Source organism: Arvicanthis niloticus, chromosome 5 (genome assembly GCF_011762505.2).
Source record: "Arvicanthis niloticus isolate mArvNil1 chromosome 5, mArvNil1.pat.X, whole genome shotgun sequence".
Taxonomy (NCBI): Eukaryota; Metazoa; Chordata; class Mammalia; order Rodentia; family Muridae; genus Arvicanthis; species Arvicanthis niloticus.
In genome coordinates this window covers 35,496,283-35,512,768 of record NC_047662.1, presented here as the reverse complement: position 1 = coordinate 35,512,768, position 16,486 = coordinate 35,496,283, and the positions used below count along the sequence as shown (strand labels likewise).

The 16,486-nt window shown below is 47.9% G+C and overlaps 2 protein-coding genes across 8 annotated transcripts in view; one reads left to right on the top strand and one right to left on the bottom strand.

Moving 5' to 3' along the window:
• The window catches only part of Eri3 (ERI1 exoribonuclease family member 3), a 130,733-nt gene extending 123,133 nt beyond the window's left edge, over window positions 1–7,600 (top strand). For all 6 annotated transcript variants that reach the window (XM_034503785.2, XM_076934358.1, XM_034503787.2 and 3 more), the window contains one exon: window positions 7,059–7,600. In XM_034503785.2, coding sequence (XP_034359676.1) covers window positions 7,059–7,141 — 83 coding nt within the window. In that variant the 3' untranslated portion in view covers window positions 7,142–7,600. The remainder of the gene's footprint in view (window positions 1–7,058) is intronic.
• Window positions 7,601–7,995: 395 nt separating this feature from the next.
• On the bottom strand, window positions 7,996–15,957 carry Dmap1 (DNA methyltransferase 1 associated protein 1). 2 transcript variants are annotated; one of them, XM_034503783.2, is made up of 11 exons: window positions 15,857–15,957; window positions 15,500–15,609; window positions 14,955–15,046; window positions 14,528–14,723; window positions 9,941–10,099; window positions 9,681–9,848; window positions 9,274–9,459; window positions 9,055–9,126; window positions 8,720–8,792; window positions 8,336–8,631; window positions 7,996–8,104 (listed from the first exon to the last, which is right to left on the bottom strand). In XM_034503783.2, the coding sequence occupies exons 2-11, from the start codon at window positions 15,602–15,604 to the stop codon at window positions 8,045–8,047; spliced, it is 1,407 nt and encodes a 468-aa protein (XP_034359674.1). In that variant the 5' UTR covers window positions 15,605–15,609; window positions 15,857–15,957; the 3' UTR covers window positions 7,996–8,044. The 2 variants fall into 2 exon arrangements, with proteins under 2 accessions (XP_034359674.1, XP_034359673.1); XM_034503782.2 differs by having other exon boundaries at window positions 15,500–15,649; window positions 15,857–15,948.
• Between the last annotated feature and the right edge of the window lie 529 nt (window positions 15,958–16,486).

Genomic DNA, 16,486 nt, shown 5'->3' with positions numbered 1-16,486 from the left:
GCCCCACCAGAGAGTTGCCAAACTGGATGAATGAAAATGTAGAGCAGCTGGGTAATGGCGGTGCACACCTCTATAATTCCAGCACTCAGGAGGCAGAGGCAGGTGGATCTCTGTGAGTTTGAGGCCAGCCTGATCTACAGAGTGACTATATAGAGAGACCTTGTCTCAAAGCACAGAGGAATAGTCAAATTTGAACTTGAGATAACAAGTAGTTTTCAGTGCATATCCCATTTGAGCTGGGACAGCATTTAGTCTGGCAGTCCTTTCAGACTGGCCAAGGAAACCCACAGCACTTTTGCTCAGGACATTATTGCTGCTGGGTAGCCAGATGTGGGCGCAAGGTCAGCGAGATTCTAGAATATCAGTGCTCAGAGTTCTTGTGATCTCCTCATTCTCATGCACAGGTCCTGCTCCTTGCAGGTTCTTTCCCCTGCCTACCTCAGCACCCCAGCTTTGTTGGCTTCTGCTCCATGGGCTCAGGCTCTATCCCTTACCAGTCCCTGGACAGATTACCAGATAGGGTGAAGGCAGGAAACTGAGGCTCCAGTGGTGGGCCTTGACATCTATCTGCATGCTCCTTTAACCACATTACCTCTTAACCTCGCTAATAGAACCAGCAGTTTTCCACCCCCTGATTCTTCAAGTTGATTTGCCTCTTTGGTCATTTTTGTTTTCTTCTTTTGTCTTTCTTCTCTTCTTCCTCTTCCTCTTCCTCTTTGAGACAGGGTCTCACTCTGTAGCTCTGGCTGTCCTGGAACTCACTACATCCCCTTTGGTCATTTTATATTTGCTCTCATTTTATATTTTATATTGGTTCCAACAGTACTGCACATGATAAGAGTTGTCATTTCAGAAGGATACAGAAGAAGAGGGCAGTTTAGTCCATGATAAGTCAATAGGTTCTGCATCAGAAAAAATAATAAAGTTAGAACTATTTCTTACATATACAAAGTAATTCCAGACAGGTTAAGTAGAAAATACAGCTAAAGCAGGAGTGTGGTGCACACCTTTAATCCCAGCATTCAGAACGTACAGGCAGACAGAGCTCTGAATAAAGTCCAGCCTGGTCTACATAGTGAGACAGACCCTGTAGAAAAAAAATCCAAATTAATTGTCTGGAGAGATTGCTCAGCTGTTAAAACCCCTGGCTGTTCTTCCAGGGGCCCTGGGTTCAGTCCCCACCACACACAACTGTCTGTAACTTCAGTACCAGGGGATCCAGCATTCACTCTGGCCTCCACAAGCATTGTATATATGTGGTACACAGACAGACATGAAAAGAAAATGCCCACATACTTAAAATAAAAATCTTAAAAAGTTTAACATAATAATGATAATAAAATATAGCTGAAATATGGGATACATTTGTTTTGTGGGCTTCTGTGGGGGAGGTATACACGTGTGAGCTTGATATTGGGTGTCTTTCAGTCATTCACCTAATGATAGAGACAGGGTCTCTCACTAAACCCCAAACACTCCCAATTCAGCTAGATGGGCTAGCTAAGAACCCTCCCATCTCTGCCTCTCTACTGCTGGCATTGCAGGCTTTTACTAGCATGCCTGGCTGGTATGTGGATACCCAGGATTAAACTTCACCAACTGAGACATCTCTTCAGCCCTTTGTTTTTAATGGGATAGAGAAGTCCTTCTCAAACCAAACACTAAGCCTTGAAATCCTAATGAAATGCCTTATAATTTTAGATGACTCAAAGAATCCTACTTAATTCATCCAAAGTTGAATTCATCACTGCCACCAAATTCCAACTTCTCTGGGATTACTTACCTGAGTGACACTAAAATCCTATAATCACTTCTCTCCCCATCCTCTCATGAAAGCTTATCTTTTTTCAAAGAAAATGTTGTGTGTGCACACATTTGTACACACACAGGTGGAAGCAAGAGGACCACTTTTGTGGGTGTCAGTTGTCTCCTTCTCCTGAGTCCCAGACCTACACTCAGGTGCTCAGGCCTGCACAGCAAGTGCTGTTTTACCCACTGGCCCACATTTTTTACTTTGTTTTTATTTTATTTGGTTGATTGATTGGCTTGTTTTTCAAGACTGGGTTTCTCTGTATAGCCCTGCCTGTCCTAGAACTCAACCTGTAGACCAGTCTGACCTCAAAAGTGCTGGGATTAAAATTCTGTGCCACCACTGTCCAGCTAAAAATTTTATTTAAAAAAACAAACAAACAAACAAACAAACAAAAAACCCTCTTGCCTCTAGTCTCTCCTTTACACTGTCAACATGCTCCCACCACAAGCCTAGTTCTGGGTGAGCCTTTCAGGTGTGAGCCGTAATTCTGTCTGCTCTCAGATGGTTCTGCTTTTAGTCCTGTCTTTAGGATGACAATTGTGAAGCCCAGATCTGGTCCTATCATTGTCCTCCCTGAATGCATTAGTGTCTTCATAGTGCTACCAGAGTGACATTCTTGAACTCCTTAGGTTGACATTTGGGGTCCTTAGGTTTCCTCTAGTCACTGACTGCTGGCTTGACCAACCTTAGTATGTCACTCACCCCCATCACTTGGTGAAATTAAAGTTGACGCTCCACAGATCACTTCCAGTGGTGTCTTCATTGCCTCTTCACTTTAACCCTAACTTCCTGGGCTAGCTCCCTCTCACCTTTGCATACCTTTGTTCTTCTAGGAATCCATCCCCGAGCTTCTGAAAGCAGTTCTGTGCCTCCTTTTTTCATAGCACTGCACCTCTTATGGGCTATCTTTGAGCTCTGCAAGTACAGGGAGCCAGTCTTGTATCCAGACCCAGTCTGGCCCATACACACCCAGCACACACAACAGGTTGGCAGCCGCTGGATGAAGTGAAAACATGGATGAAACCCTTTGGCGTACTATCCAAGGGCTTCCTGGAACCTTTCCTCATGAAGGATCATAGGACACTGGTCTTCCCTGGCCAGTCCTATGGCTTCCTTCCTGTGCTCTACTCTTCAGTTTCCAGACTAGTGTAACTTAACAGGCATTCCATGCCACCTCAGGTGGGTTCCTTGATGATGGGTCTCGGCCACCATTCCAGTAACAGCTTCATTGACAAGCGGCTCTGACCACTCTAGATTGAAGTAGCTAACAGACTTAGCCTTCCTTGCTAGATGCTCGCCTGACCCATCCCCTCTGTGGGTTTGCATAGATGTTACCCTTCCATTCTTGTCTTGTCAATATAAAATTTTTTTAATTTGTTCATTTAATATATGAGTGCTCTGCTGCATATACATCTGCCTGACTGAAGAGGGCATCAGATCCCTCTATAGACGGTTGTGAGCCATCATGTGATTGCTGGGAATTGAACTCATGACCTCTAGAAGAGCAGCCAGTGCTCTTAACCACTTAGCCATCTCACCAGCCCATAAAAATATTTCTAATACTAAGAATATTAATGTCTTTCAAAAGAAAAAGTTCTCAAGCTGATGAGACTAGCCTTCTAGAATGTGAAGGTAAAGACCCATTTTAGAGGCCTCCATTGTGGACACAACACAGCAACCTATCATCCTGTGTCCCAGCACCTTTAAGCTGGCCTAATTAGCTCTGCAAGAGATGATATAAAGGCAGAGATGCCAACTAGCCCAAATGGTCTCAGAGCTTCAGTCTGTCTTACCCTTCCCTACTCCCAGGAACCCACATGGAAATACCCGCCATAAGTTGTCCTCTGAATACACACCTGTAATCGTAGCTCTCAAAAGGTAAAAGCAGGACCAGGAGTTCAATGTTACCCTCATCTATAGTGAGTCTGAGACCCTACCCAGGGCTGAGGGTCCTGGGGATCCAGCACAGTGCTCAAGTGCTTATTTCACATGTACACATAGCCTGGGTTTGTGTGGTTTCCTAGAACCATGCAAAGTAAAGGAGGAAAGTGCAGCATGAGCAAGATGGCTCAGTGGGTAGTGTACCTGCCACCACGCCTTCTGACCTAGGTTTGATCTCTAGGACCCACCCAAAAGGAGAACCAACTCCCACAGGTTGTCCTATGACGTGCACATACATAGTTAAAATACATGTGTATGTGTGTAGACTTTTTTTTGTTTGTTTGTTTTTTGTTTTTTTGAGACAGGGTTTCTCTGTGTAGCCCTGGCTGTCCTGGAACTCACTCTGTAGACCAGGCTGGCCTCCAACTCAGAAATCTGCCTGCCTCTGCCTCCCAAATGCTGGGATTAAAGGCACGCGCCACCACCACCTGACCTATGTGTGTAGACTTTAATCAAGCATTCTAGTGTACACCTTTAATCCTAAGTGCTGAGAGTCAAAAACATACCTCAAAATTCCAGGATACCCAGGGCTACATAGTGAGACTCTCTCTTTAAAACAAAACAAAATAAATGCAGACTTTAAACAGAAGGCAAGAAAAACCACTCAAGGAATTTAAAAGAGGGAAGGACATGATAAGATTTGTATAAAAAAGATCATATTGGCTACAAGAGGGTGGATCTGAGGGACAAGCCTGGTGACGGGGGCTACTAGAAAAAGGAAGCATTTGATTACCAAGTGGTTCTCAGCCTTCCTGAGGCTGTGACCCTTTAGTACTGTTCATGTTGTAGTGACCCCAGCCACGAAGTTATTTTTTGTTGCTACTTTGTAATTTTGCTAAGTAGTGTCTCAATTCCTAAAACCATCAGAAATACATGTTTTCTGATGGTCATGACCCACAGGTTAAGAACCACTGGATTACAGACTAAGGAAACCAGATCTACAGAGGTTTCAGACCTGGTTGATCTGGCCAGTGTGCGTGAGGTGTTGACTTCTCGGGTGATTTACTGTGCCATGTGCTGAAGTCAAGAATGCATGAGAAGAAAGAGAAAACCTGGGGAGAATATTTTCAGAACTGGGGTGTTTTGATTCTGTTTATCTGGAAAGAACTGTTTGAAGATTTGAGTTTGTGGTGGGACTGAAGAGAAAGATCCTGGATTTAGCCCTCAGGAGCAGCCAGAGCTCATGTTTTTGGTGAAGTTGGCCATGTATGGCATGGGGAAAGACCAAGACTGACTGAGGTGTGCAGGCACCTCTTGGCACAGGTAAATCGGCACTTTTTCATTGACGGCCTAGGGGGTCTAGACGAGGACATTTACTTGGTCCAAGGGAGGCAGATTGAGTGATTTGTCCAGCATTGAGGGAGGAGCCAGATGAAGTCAATAGAAAACTAATTTTCTTTTCTGCTAAAAGAAATGAGGTGTGTGGCCGCTGGGTAATTGCAGATAACGAGGGGACTTATTCTTAATATGCACAGTGGCCATGGTCTCCAGAGCGCTGAAGACAGGAAGGATTGGAGGTACCCTGACAGGGCTAGGTTTACTTGCGAAAAATATCCCTCTGTCCCAGGTTCCCTCTTCTCTCAACAATGCCATCACAGCATCTGGCCCCACAATTCCTGTCCTATTCTGTCAACTGCTCAGCTCCTCCTGTCATATCCCTCCTACTACCCCCACAGCACTGGCGCACTCACTAAGGGAGACAAATGACAGGGCCTCAGCTGAGCAGGGTGCGTGTCCGGCCCATAAACCACGGGGATGGGTCATGTCTGGAGTTGCCATGGCCGCCACTACCTACCCATCTGTCTTCTCCCCATTCTGCCTCAAAGCAGACCAGTCCTGACTTGTTTCCTGAGTCCCTGGAGAAACACGGTATCAAGTCCCCACACCTCTGTCCACCATAGGTACATACGTATTGAACCCTTCTAAGGATCTCATATGATTGGCCTGCCTTAGATCCTTGGCTAATAAGACATTTTCTTTGCTCAGGTGGGAGCAGGGGTCCCCTTTCCTAGGGCACAGTCTTAGGGCAAGCATAGAAGCCCAATGGAAGGAAAGGATTCCAAGGCCTCCTGACCTCAGCACCACCCCTCACTTGATTACGCCATCAATGTATGGCACTTCTGCATCACAGCATCTAGGAAATGAAGCTGTGGCCCAGGGACAAGGAAGGGAGTAGTAAAGAAGTCGGAGACAGCTGAACCCAGCGAGATGGGCAGTTTCTCTCCACCTTCCTAACACTGCCACCCTTTACTATAGCTCCTCATGGTGTGGTTGAACCTTCCCCCCCACCCCCAGCCGTAAAGTTATTTTCATTGCTACTATTTCATAACTATAATTTTGCTACCATTGTGAATTGTAAATATCTGATATGCAGGATATGATATGTGACCCCCTGTGAAAGGGTCATTTGACCCTAAATGAGTCTTGACCCACAGGCTTGAGAACCGCTGCCCTAGTAGGACAAGTTCCAAGTTGCTCCCTTCTTACATCTAGTAGTGGAGCAAGTCCTGTCCTTGAAAAGCCCCCAGGCGCTGCAGCCTCCAGGCTACAATAGCTCACTGCATGGAGTTTTTCCAGAGGCCAATACCAGAGAAATTAATAGGATCTAACACATATAGACTATTTAACCTGGTATTTGAGCAGACACAAGGTCCCAAAAGGTGACCAGCTGCCAAGCCTACTCAGAGGAAGGTTGTAGCTTGACTACTGCGTCTGTCTGGTAGGCTGACAACATATAAACCATGGCCTTCCCTTAGCCTGTCTGGAGCTACACGGGGTCAGGTATCCAGGGCAGGTGTTTCCCAGAGTTCTGACACAGCCATGCCAAGTCTTGTGCCTTGTCACCAGTTGAGTATGGCCTGGGCCACAGTTCGCACACACATGCAAGTGCCGACAAAGTCACCCTGGCAGTGGGTGTGATGAATGGCCGCACAGTAATGAAATGGAGACATCAAGGCGGGTGGCGGGAAGACGGAGTGTGGCGGACAGGCCGTCCCCATGTGGCGGCAACAAGAAGGATCGCCCAGCGGCCAGGGGCCGTCAAGGGAGAAATTACACATTTACTCTGCCTTTTTCTTACTGCGACGGCGCCCATACATCACCGCTGGGGCCGGGATGGGACACAGCGGCCAATTTCCAGCATGAATTATGGGACTGAGAAGCATTGAGTCCAGGCTTCCTGCAGGCCCAGTATCACCCAGCCCAACCCAAGGCTAGAAATGTTACCACCAGAGCCAGAGATGTCCTTCTCAGGCCTATGGCTCTTGAATCTGGCCCCTCTCTGAATGTCTTCTCTTCTTTCTAGATGATTGCAAGAACATTGCCAACATCATGAAGACATTGGCATACCGAGGCTTCATCTTCAAGCAGACATCAAAGCCCTTCTGATTGGCAGAGGACGGGATGGGGCAGGACAGGGTAGCTGCTTGGCCCAAACCAAAACCCTCCTCTCCCTCACTAGAGGGAAAAGGGAGAGTGGCACAGTCTGGGCCCAGAGTGTCCCCCAGCTGCCCTATGGGCTTGTGCCCAGTGTGAGGGCTTGGCCACTTGGCCCCTCTGGAGCAGACACTTTGTGCCCCATCCTACTCCCATTCCTCAGTCTCAGCCCAGTATTAGCCCCTGCCATTATGGGCCTGGGCTAGGGGGAAACCAGGTACTCACTGCCTTCTCCCTGGTACACAGGCTTCTGCTGGGGCCACCAAGCCCTCCCTGTGCCCCTCCCATCCATAGTGCATGGTGTGTGGTGCCCCCAGGGCTCCAGGACAGATCAGGCCCCACCTTGTGTCCACCCCCCAACCCCCATCCCTGCTGTGAACGTGCCACTTGAATAAAGTCGGGGAAACAAGGTCCTGGTGTGTATGGAGCCATCCTTGTGTGTGTTATGCCGATGCTCCAGGCTTCACCTCCATACAAAGCCATCAGCATGTAAGCAGCTAGCACTATAGCACCTTTGATGCCTTCACTAAACTTACACAAACTGGGGGCAAGGCTGGGGTGGGGAGTGGGAAATATCTGGACCACAAGGAGCTGCCAAAACTGCTGAGAACCCAGCCATGTGCAAGACTATCTTAAATATAAAGCCACAGGTGTTTGAGGTGCAGGGTCTAGGCAACAAAAAGTGGCTAAAGGCCTGAATGTGGGCATTGCAAGCAAGTTTTTAGAGACTTGCTGTAGTGTTCAACTGATCTATCAGACTGTTGTTGCAGCCAAGGATAGAGGAGGTAAGGAAACAATCAGCCCAGTCCAATCGAACAGCTCTATTTACACCACACCACCAACTCTGACGGCCCCTCATGGTTTCTTGGCTTTCTTCACAGAAGATGAACTGGAGGCTGATTCCCGTCGTTTCCGCTAAAGAGACAGAAAGTGTTGAGGTCAGTGGCCTCTGAGGTCAGACTCAAGGTTTAGTGTCTGTCATTTTTCAGAGAAGAGGCCCAATAGTCAACCAACTCCTTTCATCAGCCTCAACCCTCACAATGGCAACCATTCCCTTGAAGGCATTGGAGGGAAGGGTCTGTAAACAATGTGCTCTCTTGCAGAGCCAGGGCGTGCTCCCCACAAAACTATCCAGGAGGCTCTTACCGAATTGGGTGTGAGGGGTGCACCCACGACATCAATGATGGTATCCTTGGAAGGGTCAAGACCAAGTCCAGATTCAGACACTGTTGGCTCAGCAGAAGCCGGAGCTGGTCCCACTGCTGGTGTGGCAGGGCCCCCCAGCACTCCTGCCCGAGCCAGGGCCTCGTGCCGGTGCCGCAGCATCTGGAGCTCATATTCACAGTTGGCACAGGCCTGCTTGAGCTCGTAGAGTAGCACCAGGTCACTCCGCAGCTCATTGAACATATGCACCAGCTCCTCTGTGGGAGTCGGGCTCAGCTCTGCAAGCAAGACAAAGCCGGACTGTGGTTGAATGCCTGAAACATGAACTACCCTCCCTTGCATCCCAAGGGGCTCAGCATCACTCACCCACACCAAGTTCCAGCAGCATCTGTTCCAGTGCCTTAATCTTCTTCTGACCCACAGAGCTGGGCAGCTTCATCTGCAACAATCAACTTAGCTAAGTCCTCCACCTCTTAGAATGAGGCACATAGGTAGTAACCCATGGATGTAGCTGGAGCTAAAATGGAACTAGCTGAGAAGTGGAGAATGGTAAAGACAGACTAGGCTTGACCATGTTCTGAGGTCCTGACAAGGCCACCTCTTTCCATAACCCCTCTCCCATTGCTCTAGACTTAGCAGCTGTTTATACAGCATTAGGCCATTTGGAGCCAAGGGCCCAAATACAGCATTAGGTAACTCACCCGCTGACTCCGTAGTGTGACACCAGCTGACTTAAAATCTGGAAACTTGATGCCTGCAGTCTCAGGAACAGCCTGGAGGAAGAGTTAAAGAGCCTTAGGTGTCACAGGGAGTGGCTCAGGGTCCCACTAACTCAGGGTACTCTCAGAATGCCCACTGAAGCTGGAGACCCTGTGCCAGATGACCCCTCCACCCTAAGCTTGCTGGGTTAGCCTTCACACCGGCTTCTCAGCCTCCTTCTTCTGGGGTAGCTTCTTCTTGGGAGCCTTGCGTTCTGTGCGCCGTTGCTCCGCGGTGGTGTCTGCTGCTGTAATCAGCTTCTGCAGGTCTTGGCTGCGCTTCTCTCGCTCTTTTTTCCGGGCCTCAATCTTGCGCAGCTCCTGTAGCAGGTACTCCTCCTCTGCCACCTGCAAAAGCAAGAAATGCTTCAGCATGTATGCGGACTGTGTGGAAGCAGGGTGGCCAGGGAGCTGAAGGGATACTAGGGTATCTATGAGGGGACCAGAGGTAAGGAGACTGCAGAGAAGGGAGGATCGGGACTGGAGGTGGAGGGGACTGGGGGTGTGAGAGAGCTGAGCCATGGAGGGTGGAAAGCAAAAGGTTTCAGGTATGAAGAAGAGGTTACGACCTGCTCTGGGGTTCGATTGTAAAGCCGCTCCAGCTGCTCCTTCCGCCGTCTCTCATGCCCAGCATCAAATACTGGTATTTTGAGATCTGTGCCTGGCACAGCCCTCACGTTGGCAAGCTTGGCACAAATGTGGTAGTACCTCTCTTTCAGGTCCTCCACAGAACGCTTCTGAAGATGAAGACACACGGAGAGGAGTACTGAGGAGCATGTGAAGAAATGGCAGAAGGATTAGGTGCTCACCCAGATGCATACCAGCTCACCTTGAACTGCTGATGGTCATACCGATCGTGAATAACTACGAAGCGCAGATCAAACCGGCGGCTGAGGTCAAAGAGGTGGTCAGTCTCTGCCTTAGTCCATGCATCATCATGAAGGTAGAGCTGGTATTCCTGCTCTGAGTACACAGGCACCTGCACCGTCTACTGGCACAAAGACATGGGGACTGCATTCCTTTGAATATGTCCAAGCCGGCTGGCCATGTTACCACAACCCTTCTTGTTTATTACCTACCCCTGTACCCCTACAGGGGCAGCCTGTAGGAAGGAAAGACCCAGTCTGATTAGCCAGAGGCCCCTCCCTATAAGGCTCTGGGTCAGTGGCCTGCCTGATTCACTTCAGGACAACTTACCATCTTTTGGAATGGGCCACATGCTCCTATCTGATTTGTAAGCACTTACAGGCATCCAAGGGTCAATTCTAGAGTCATAAACCCATCAGAGAAAGGCCCAGAGCCTTGTCTGAAGCACTACTGCCACCCAGTGGTGACAGTGGGACTTGCCGATCTCAGAGTACTTCAAAGTTGGGCATCACCAGGGAACCTTACTGCCTATGCCCCTTCCTCTCCTGACCCACATTCTTTCCGCCCAGGTGCCATTTCAGAGTTACCAGCCTCACCACAATTGGGTCACAGGTCAGACATAAGAAGGAATTGGTGTTGGGCGAGAACAGGAAGTTTCTCATGAATTCAAAAGCACAACAGGCTCTTTCCAGCTGCTTCTTGGACACTTCCTACCAGATGTCACACACCCCCAATCTTACCATGCTCAATACTGCAGTCATCTCTCTTCTTCAAACATCCTCAATCCGTACCTCAACCATTATCACCAAAGCCAGCATCAGAAGCCGGTTTCTAATGATGGTCTGTTTCTGTTTTGTTGTCGAGACAGGCTTGGTAAGTGGCCTTGGCTAGTCAGCACTCTGTGGCGACCAGACTGGCTCTAACTTGCAGCAGTCCTCCTGTCTCAGTCTCCCAAGCACTGGGATTACAAGCACACACCACCACACCTGGCACTGTGAAGTATCTTTTAATTGCTACTCTTAGTTAATCTGGACTTTACTTCCAGAATCTCCATCTATCTCAATGGCCACAACCCATTCAGAGTAGCACAACACTATCCTGGTCTACTGTTCTAATCAATTCTCTATCTGCAAACAAGATCGACACCATGCTACTTACATGGCAGACCTACAATAAGAATGGAAACAAAGAAGCAGTTTTATATGTCACAACTCTGTGACCATTCATGTTATATAAACATGAACTTGTGTTCTCTTAAAATCCTAAGATCTTTCTCAGTCTCTGCTGGACTACAAACAGAAAAAGATCATTTACCTGTTCCTAGGAAGGTGCTGTTCCAGATCAACCTCTAAGGTAAAGTGCCTTCTATATGATTCATAAATTCAAGAGCAAGGCTTGGCCAGTTCTTTCCCTTGACTTTATTCTTAATTCCGTATTCCTTCTACCAACAGAACATTCTCATCCTTTTTTCCTCTCAGGTATCATCTCTAGAAAAATCTCTCTAGCTTCCCAGACTTGGCTCCATATACCTCCTAGTAATTTAAGGTGTGTGTGTGTGTGTGTGTGTGTGTGTGTGTGTGTGTGTTTTGAGGGGGATGTGACTATGGAGACCAGAAGAAGAGCTACTCAATCTGCAATCTGATTCCTGGGAACCAAACTCTAGTTTGGAAGAGCAATAAGCACTCTTAATTACTGAGTCATCTCTCTAGCCCTGAGCTGTTTTTGACTTTGTAGCCTAGCCTGGCCCTGACAGTATGTATCTGAAGATAACCCTCAATTCCTGATCCTCCTGCCACACCTTCCAAATACTTGGATTACAAGTGTATACCACCATACCAAGCTAACTAAACCTTAAGGCTAAATAGAAGTGAACTAGTGAGAGAGAACAGGGGGTTCAACACAAGGACATGGGATGGAAATATCCTAATGTGTATGAGCCTGGCTTCTGGAAGCAGGCTGGGAAAGAGCGAGCTGAGAAGAGAGTCTGCTTAGGCAGCAGAATCTTAGAATCTTAGCTTAGAATTCACTCGGGTGTGACAAGATCCAACAAGGCTAGTTTTAAAGAGACTGGGTTCCACCCTAGCACCCACATGGCAGCTCACAACCATTTGTAATTCTAGTTCCAGTGGATCCAACTTCCTCTTCAGCCTGCGTAGGCACTGTATCGATGTGGTCCACAGACACATACAGGCAAACACTCATACACATAAAATAAAACCATGTTAATGTCCTGTTTCTTTTATCTAAGGCCACCTGGCAGCAGAAGTGTTGGGATGAAAGAAGAGTAGGAAACTAAGCAGCCACCTTCAGTAGTGGTGGAAGTGAGAAGCCATTTGCCCAAACTAAAGCAGCAGAGATGGCACAGGCCTAGAGGCTGAAGTAACAGGAAATCCCAGAATTGGTCAAGAAGGGCCAAGGAGGATGCCACCATCACTGACTCCTGAAGTCCTGACCTGAGCAAGAGCAGAGATAGAGTCCCAGAGAGTAAGACCCCTCAGAGGAGCAGCTGGAGAGGAAAAACATGAATTCACTGAATCTGATTTTATTCTCTACCTGTAGTCACCCAGACTTTGCCAGAACTCATCCATCCCTGACATGACTCTACTTTAAAATCTATGGGTGGCTACAAATTTTTAAGTTTGGTTGCCAAGGGCCACCTGGCATGGTCACTGTTGATCAACGCACCTCCCCCACATCACCCTACACAGAGCTTTAGGCTTTACAGATACGGGATGCCCAGTGCATCCAATACACACGAACCTTTTAAGTTTCACTTTAAATTGCAGCTTGGTTTCAGCTGTGTAGGGATGGGTATATTTGGAGGTCAAAGGACAACATTTCAGAGTCTGTTCTCTCCTTCCACCATGTGGGTCCCAGGGATCAACCTTGCCCTAGGCCTGTCAGCAGAAGCCTCTGGCCCTTACATTCTTTTTATACTTTTCTTCACCATATTCTACGTGCATGAAGGGAAAAAAAAAAAATCACTGTACCTAGTACCATCATCTAGAAAACTCCCATAACTTTCCAGACTTCTGAGTAGTTTATCTCCTACCAGACTAACTGTCCCCATACTCCTGTGTCTCTCAATAATATGTTGTTTTTAAGGATAGACACTTTGTCTGACTTACTTTGTTCTCAATGTTTAGGCTTCACCAGGCTGGAGCAGTAAGTACTAAATACAAACTAAGTGTTCTTTTAAAGATAAGAGAACATGTTTGTCTCCCCTGCTTTCTCCTCCCTCAAATACTTCACCTTTTCATTGAGCTCTATGAGTCTGTCGTCTCTAGCTTCTCTGTCAATTGGCCCCAAGAGTCTAAGAATGATGTTGGGATAGAGGAAACTCTGGTTTGAGATGGGTGTGACAGAGCCACACTGGGCTATGATCAATCTGAGAAAGCCTATAAGCCATCCAAGAGAGGGAGTCCAGGCACAAGACACATCAGACTGAGAAAAATCTGAGTTTGAGCCTCTGGTGTTTTAAGCTCTAATTCTAGACTGTTCTGAGCCACACTGTACAGTACCTTAGCCACAGGCTATCCAACTCTAGCCTGTTCTAGCTCTTCCTCGAAATGGCTGGATGAGACTGGAAAAGGTCCTACAGATAAAGGTCCTTTAGATAAGGTCCTATAATCTGGACCGAAAAAATAACTGGTCTTGGTTTAGGGTGCTTAGTCATAAAGGATGAAGAGCACAGGCAGAGATTTGATTGGTAATAGAATTAGCAGAACAGATCACAAGGCCTAGTTCAGATACCACCTTCTCAGAGAGGCCCTTCCTGACCACTCCTAGGGTTGACAAGGTAGCTCAGAAGACCAGACAACCTAAGTTTGATCCCTAGGGGCCATCTCACAGTTGTCCTCAGGTCAGCTGGCATGTGCCATACAAATGCTGGCACATACGAAATAAATGAATAAAACGCAAGCCTCTCCTACACCACCAACAAATGTACTTTTTTCTCATTTCCTGTTATTCAAATTCTAGTTCCAGCATATTGGCGGCACTTCTCTGCCAGAATTCAATTTATTTCTTTACATGCATGCCATCCCCTTTCCCTTCTTCTTTGTCCTGTTGTTCACAGCTAAGAAAAATGGCCAAGTCAAAGATGAGTCCCAAATATGTAATACAGGCAACAGTGTAGAAATGCTCCCTCAATGAGTAGGAACAAAGGAAGGGTTACGAGTTCTGAGGTGAGCCACCCATGGGACACTCAGACAGGGATATCAGTTAATCTTCTGGGGTGAGGTCATTAGCTGCTGAAGAGTAACTGAAGCCACAGAGCTAGAAGAGAACAGTGAAGAAGCATGGAGAAGCAAGAAGCACCTAGGATGCAGTTCTGAGGAGCAGCAGCAATTGAAGGGCCAAGGGAAGCCACTAAAACCCACAGGAGATCCAGGGAGGGACAGGATGCAACAGGCAGAAGAAACCCACAGACAGCACTTGACCTTGAACTGAGTGGGTAACCGTGGCTGGGACTGAGCACATCTGGAGCCAACCCTGGGAGACTGGAAAACTCAGCAAGTGGCTCAGATTTGGTCTGTCAGCAGCTCACCTTATTGAACCTGGCAAAAGGGTAGTCCTTGCCCTCCTCTGCTGCTCGTCGCCAGTGAAAAAACATAGCACCGTCCTTTCGAGCTGGGTTGGTAAAAGGCATCCACTTCCAAGGTCGAACCTTCTTGGACCCCAATTTAGCCTTCACTGTGCGATACCCCTGACCAGTGTCACTGGGCAGTAGTGGGGGTGCATCCCTGGCGGTGGAGGTGAAAAGTTAGAAGCAGGTATGTGAAGAACCACTAAAGCCAAGAAGCTCAGTCTACCCCTGAATAAGGAAGTCATGTCCTGGAGCAAGACACTGAGCTGTCCTGCAGGAGGGGCCCTGGTTGGGGATATGGGCTGGGGAAGGTAAGAGAAAACGGGGAAGTAGGCATATGCTTGGTGAGCTAGGGTAACCGTGGGGGCCGTGGGATTCCAGTACTTGCTTTTTGTCAGAGTAAAGCAGAGCATAGACCTCCCGATGCATGCCCTCAGGCCTCTTGAAGGTCAGTGTCTCCGAGGACTTCTTGGACTTTTTCTGCAAAGAAAACCACAGGGGAAAAATGTTGGCGTAGACCCACCCTTACCTAAGGTTTTACCCAGCACAATTGAATGCTGAACTAAAGTCACAGGAACCTACTCATGGGAGCGTCTCTACCCCAGCTGCACAGGTCTTTCCTCATTCTCATCTGAGCCATCAGGGAAGAAAGTCCATCCTTCACCTCAAGACTGTCACAAATGTCTTGCCCTCTCTTCCCAACAACTTACAAGTGTCACGTCCCCTCAGTCCTCTCGTCCCTTGGAGGTTTCCCGCTCTCTTGGTCCCCACCACCTCCCGGTGTCCTCTCTCCATCACATTAAGGGTGGCATACTTTTTTGTTCCGTTGTAGCTCTCCTTTTATTACCACTTCCACCATCTCTCTTCTGGTAACACCCCTTCCCATTCCTTCGCCAACACCCCGACTTCAACACCCTCAAATGTCCCTGCTACCTTGTCCGGGTTGATAATATCCTTTTTGCTGATGGTTCCAGAAGTGGCATCTCCCTCTGAGCCCCCGAGTTCTAGAATGTCTCGTACATCTGCGCCGGTAGCCATCACGCCTGAGGGATGAGGTAGCACCCCGAAGTGAAGGGTCAGTACCTACAGAAAGACTGTGCTACTGTCAAGGGGGCGGTGTCCCTGCCACTCCAGCTCCAAGCGGGGGCAGGGTGAAGAGGCCAGTCGCCAGGAGAACGGTCCACACTAGGTCTGGCTTCTGCCTTGTTCTCCGCCCCCCCCCCGCCCCCGAGCCAGTGTCCCTTATGGCCACACTGTCCTCCCGGCCTCACCATACCCCGGGATCCACACCTGAGTACTCTAGTTGTAGCCCCTTCCTCAGATTATCTCTCTGAAGACCCACGGATAGAAACTTCCGTCTGTGCGTCGTAGAAATGCAACCCTCAGAAACACTTCCGGTCGGTGCTTAGACAAATAGAAGCCGGCTGGCAACCTAGTGTGCAAGCTACTGGGCAGGCTGAGTCAGTCGCCCGCTTGCTGTGCTCCTATGAATCCGCGCGAGGTGGTGCGGGGCTTGTTTTTGACATTTACCTTCTATTTCGCTCCGATGTGTCCCGGGCAATGAAAAGAAAGCCCAAAGAGAGCTCTGTGACATTGGAGAGTCACTTAATTTCTCAAAACCAATTTCAAAACACTTTCTTCGTTTACAAAATGAAAATTGTAACAGCACCTGCTTAAGTGAAATATCAATAACCCATGTAAAACAATAGCACAGTGTCTAGGACAGTTTTTTCTTAATTAACTGGATTAATGATAGTAATTGCCTCTGCTCATTAAGTGCCTTTATATACCAGGCATTGCCATTGTACTAAACTTTCAGAGCGGAGCTAAACTAGCTTCTCCAGATGCCAAGAGAGTAAGAGAGTACATCCTTGTCTTTGTTTCTCCATCTATCTATCTATCTATCTATCTATCCATCAT

What these genes read in the sequence shown, in the direction of transcription:
- Dmap1 (XM_034503783.2), bottom strand. Translation starts at nt 15,604, where the DNA reads ATGGCTACCGGCGCAGATGTACGAGACATTCTAGAACTCGGGGGCTCA. An exon ending in CTTTTGCCAGGTTCAATAAG is followed by an intron (nt 10,100 to 14,527) that starts GTGAGCTGCTGA and finishes TTGTGCCAGTAG; the next exon opens with ACGGTGCAGGTGCCTGTGTA. An exon ending in AGAAGGAGGCTGAGAAGCCG is followed by an intron (nt 9,127 to 9,273) that starts GTGTGAAGGCTA and finishes CTCTTCCTCCAG; the next exon opens with GCTGTTCCTGAGACTGCAGG.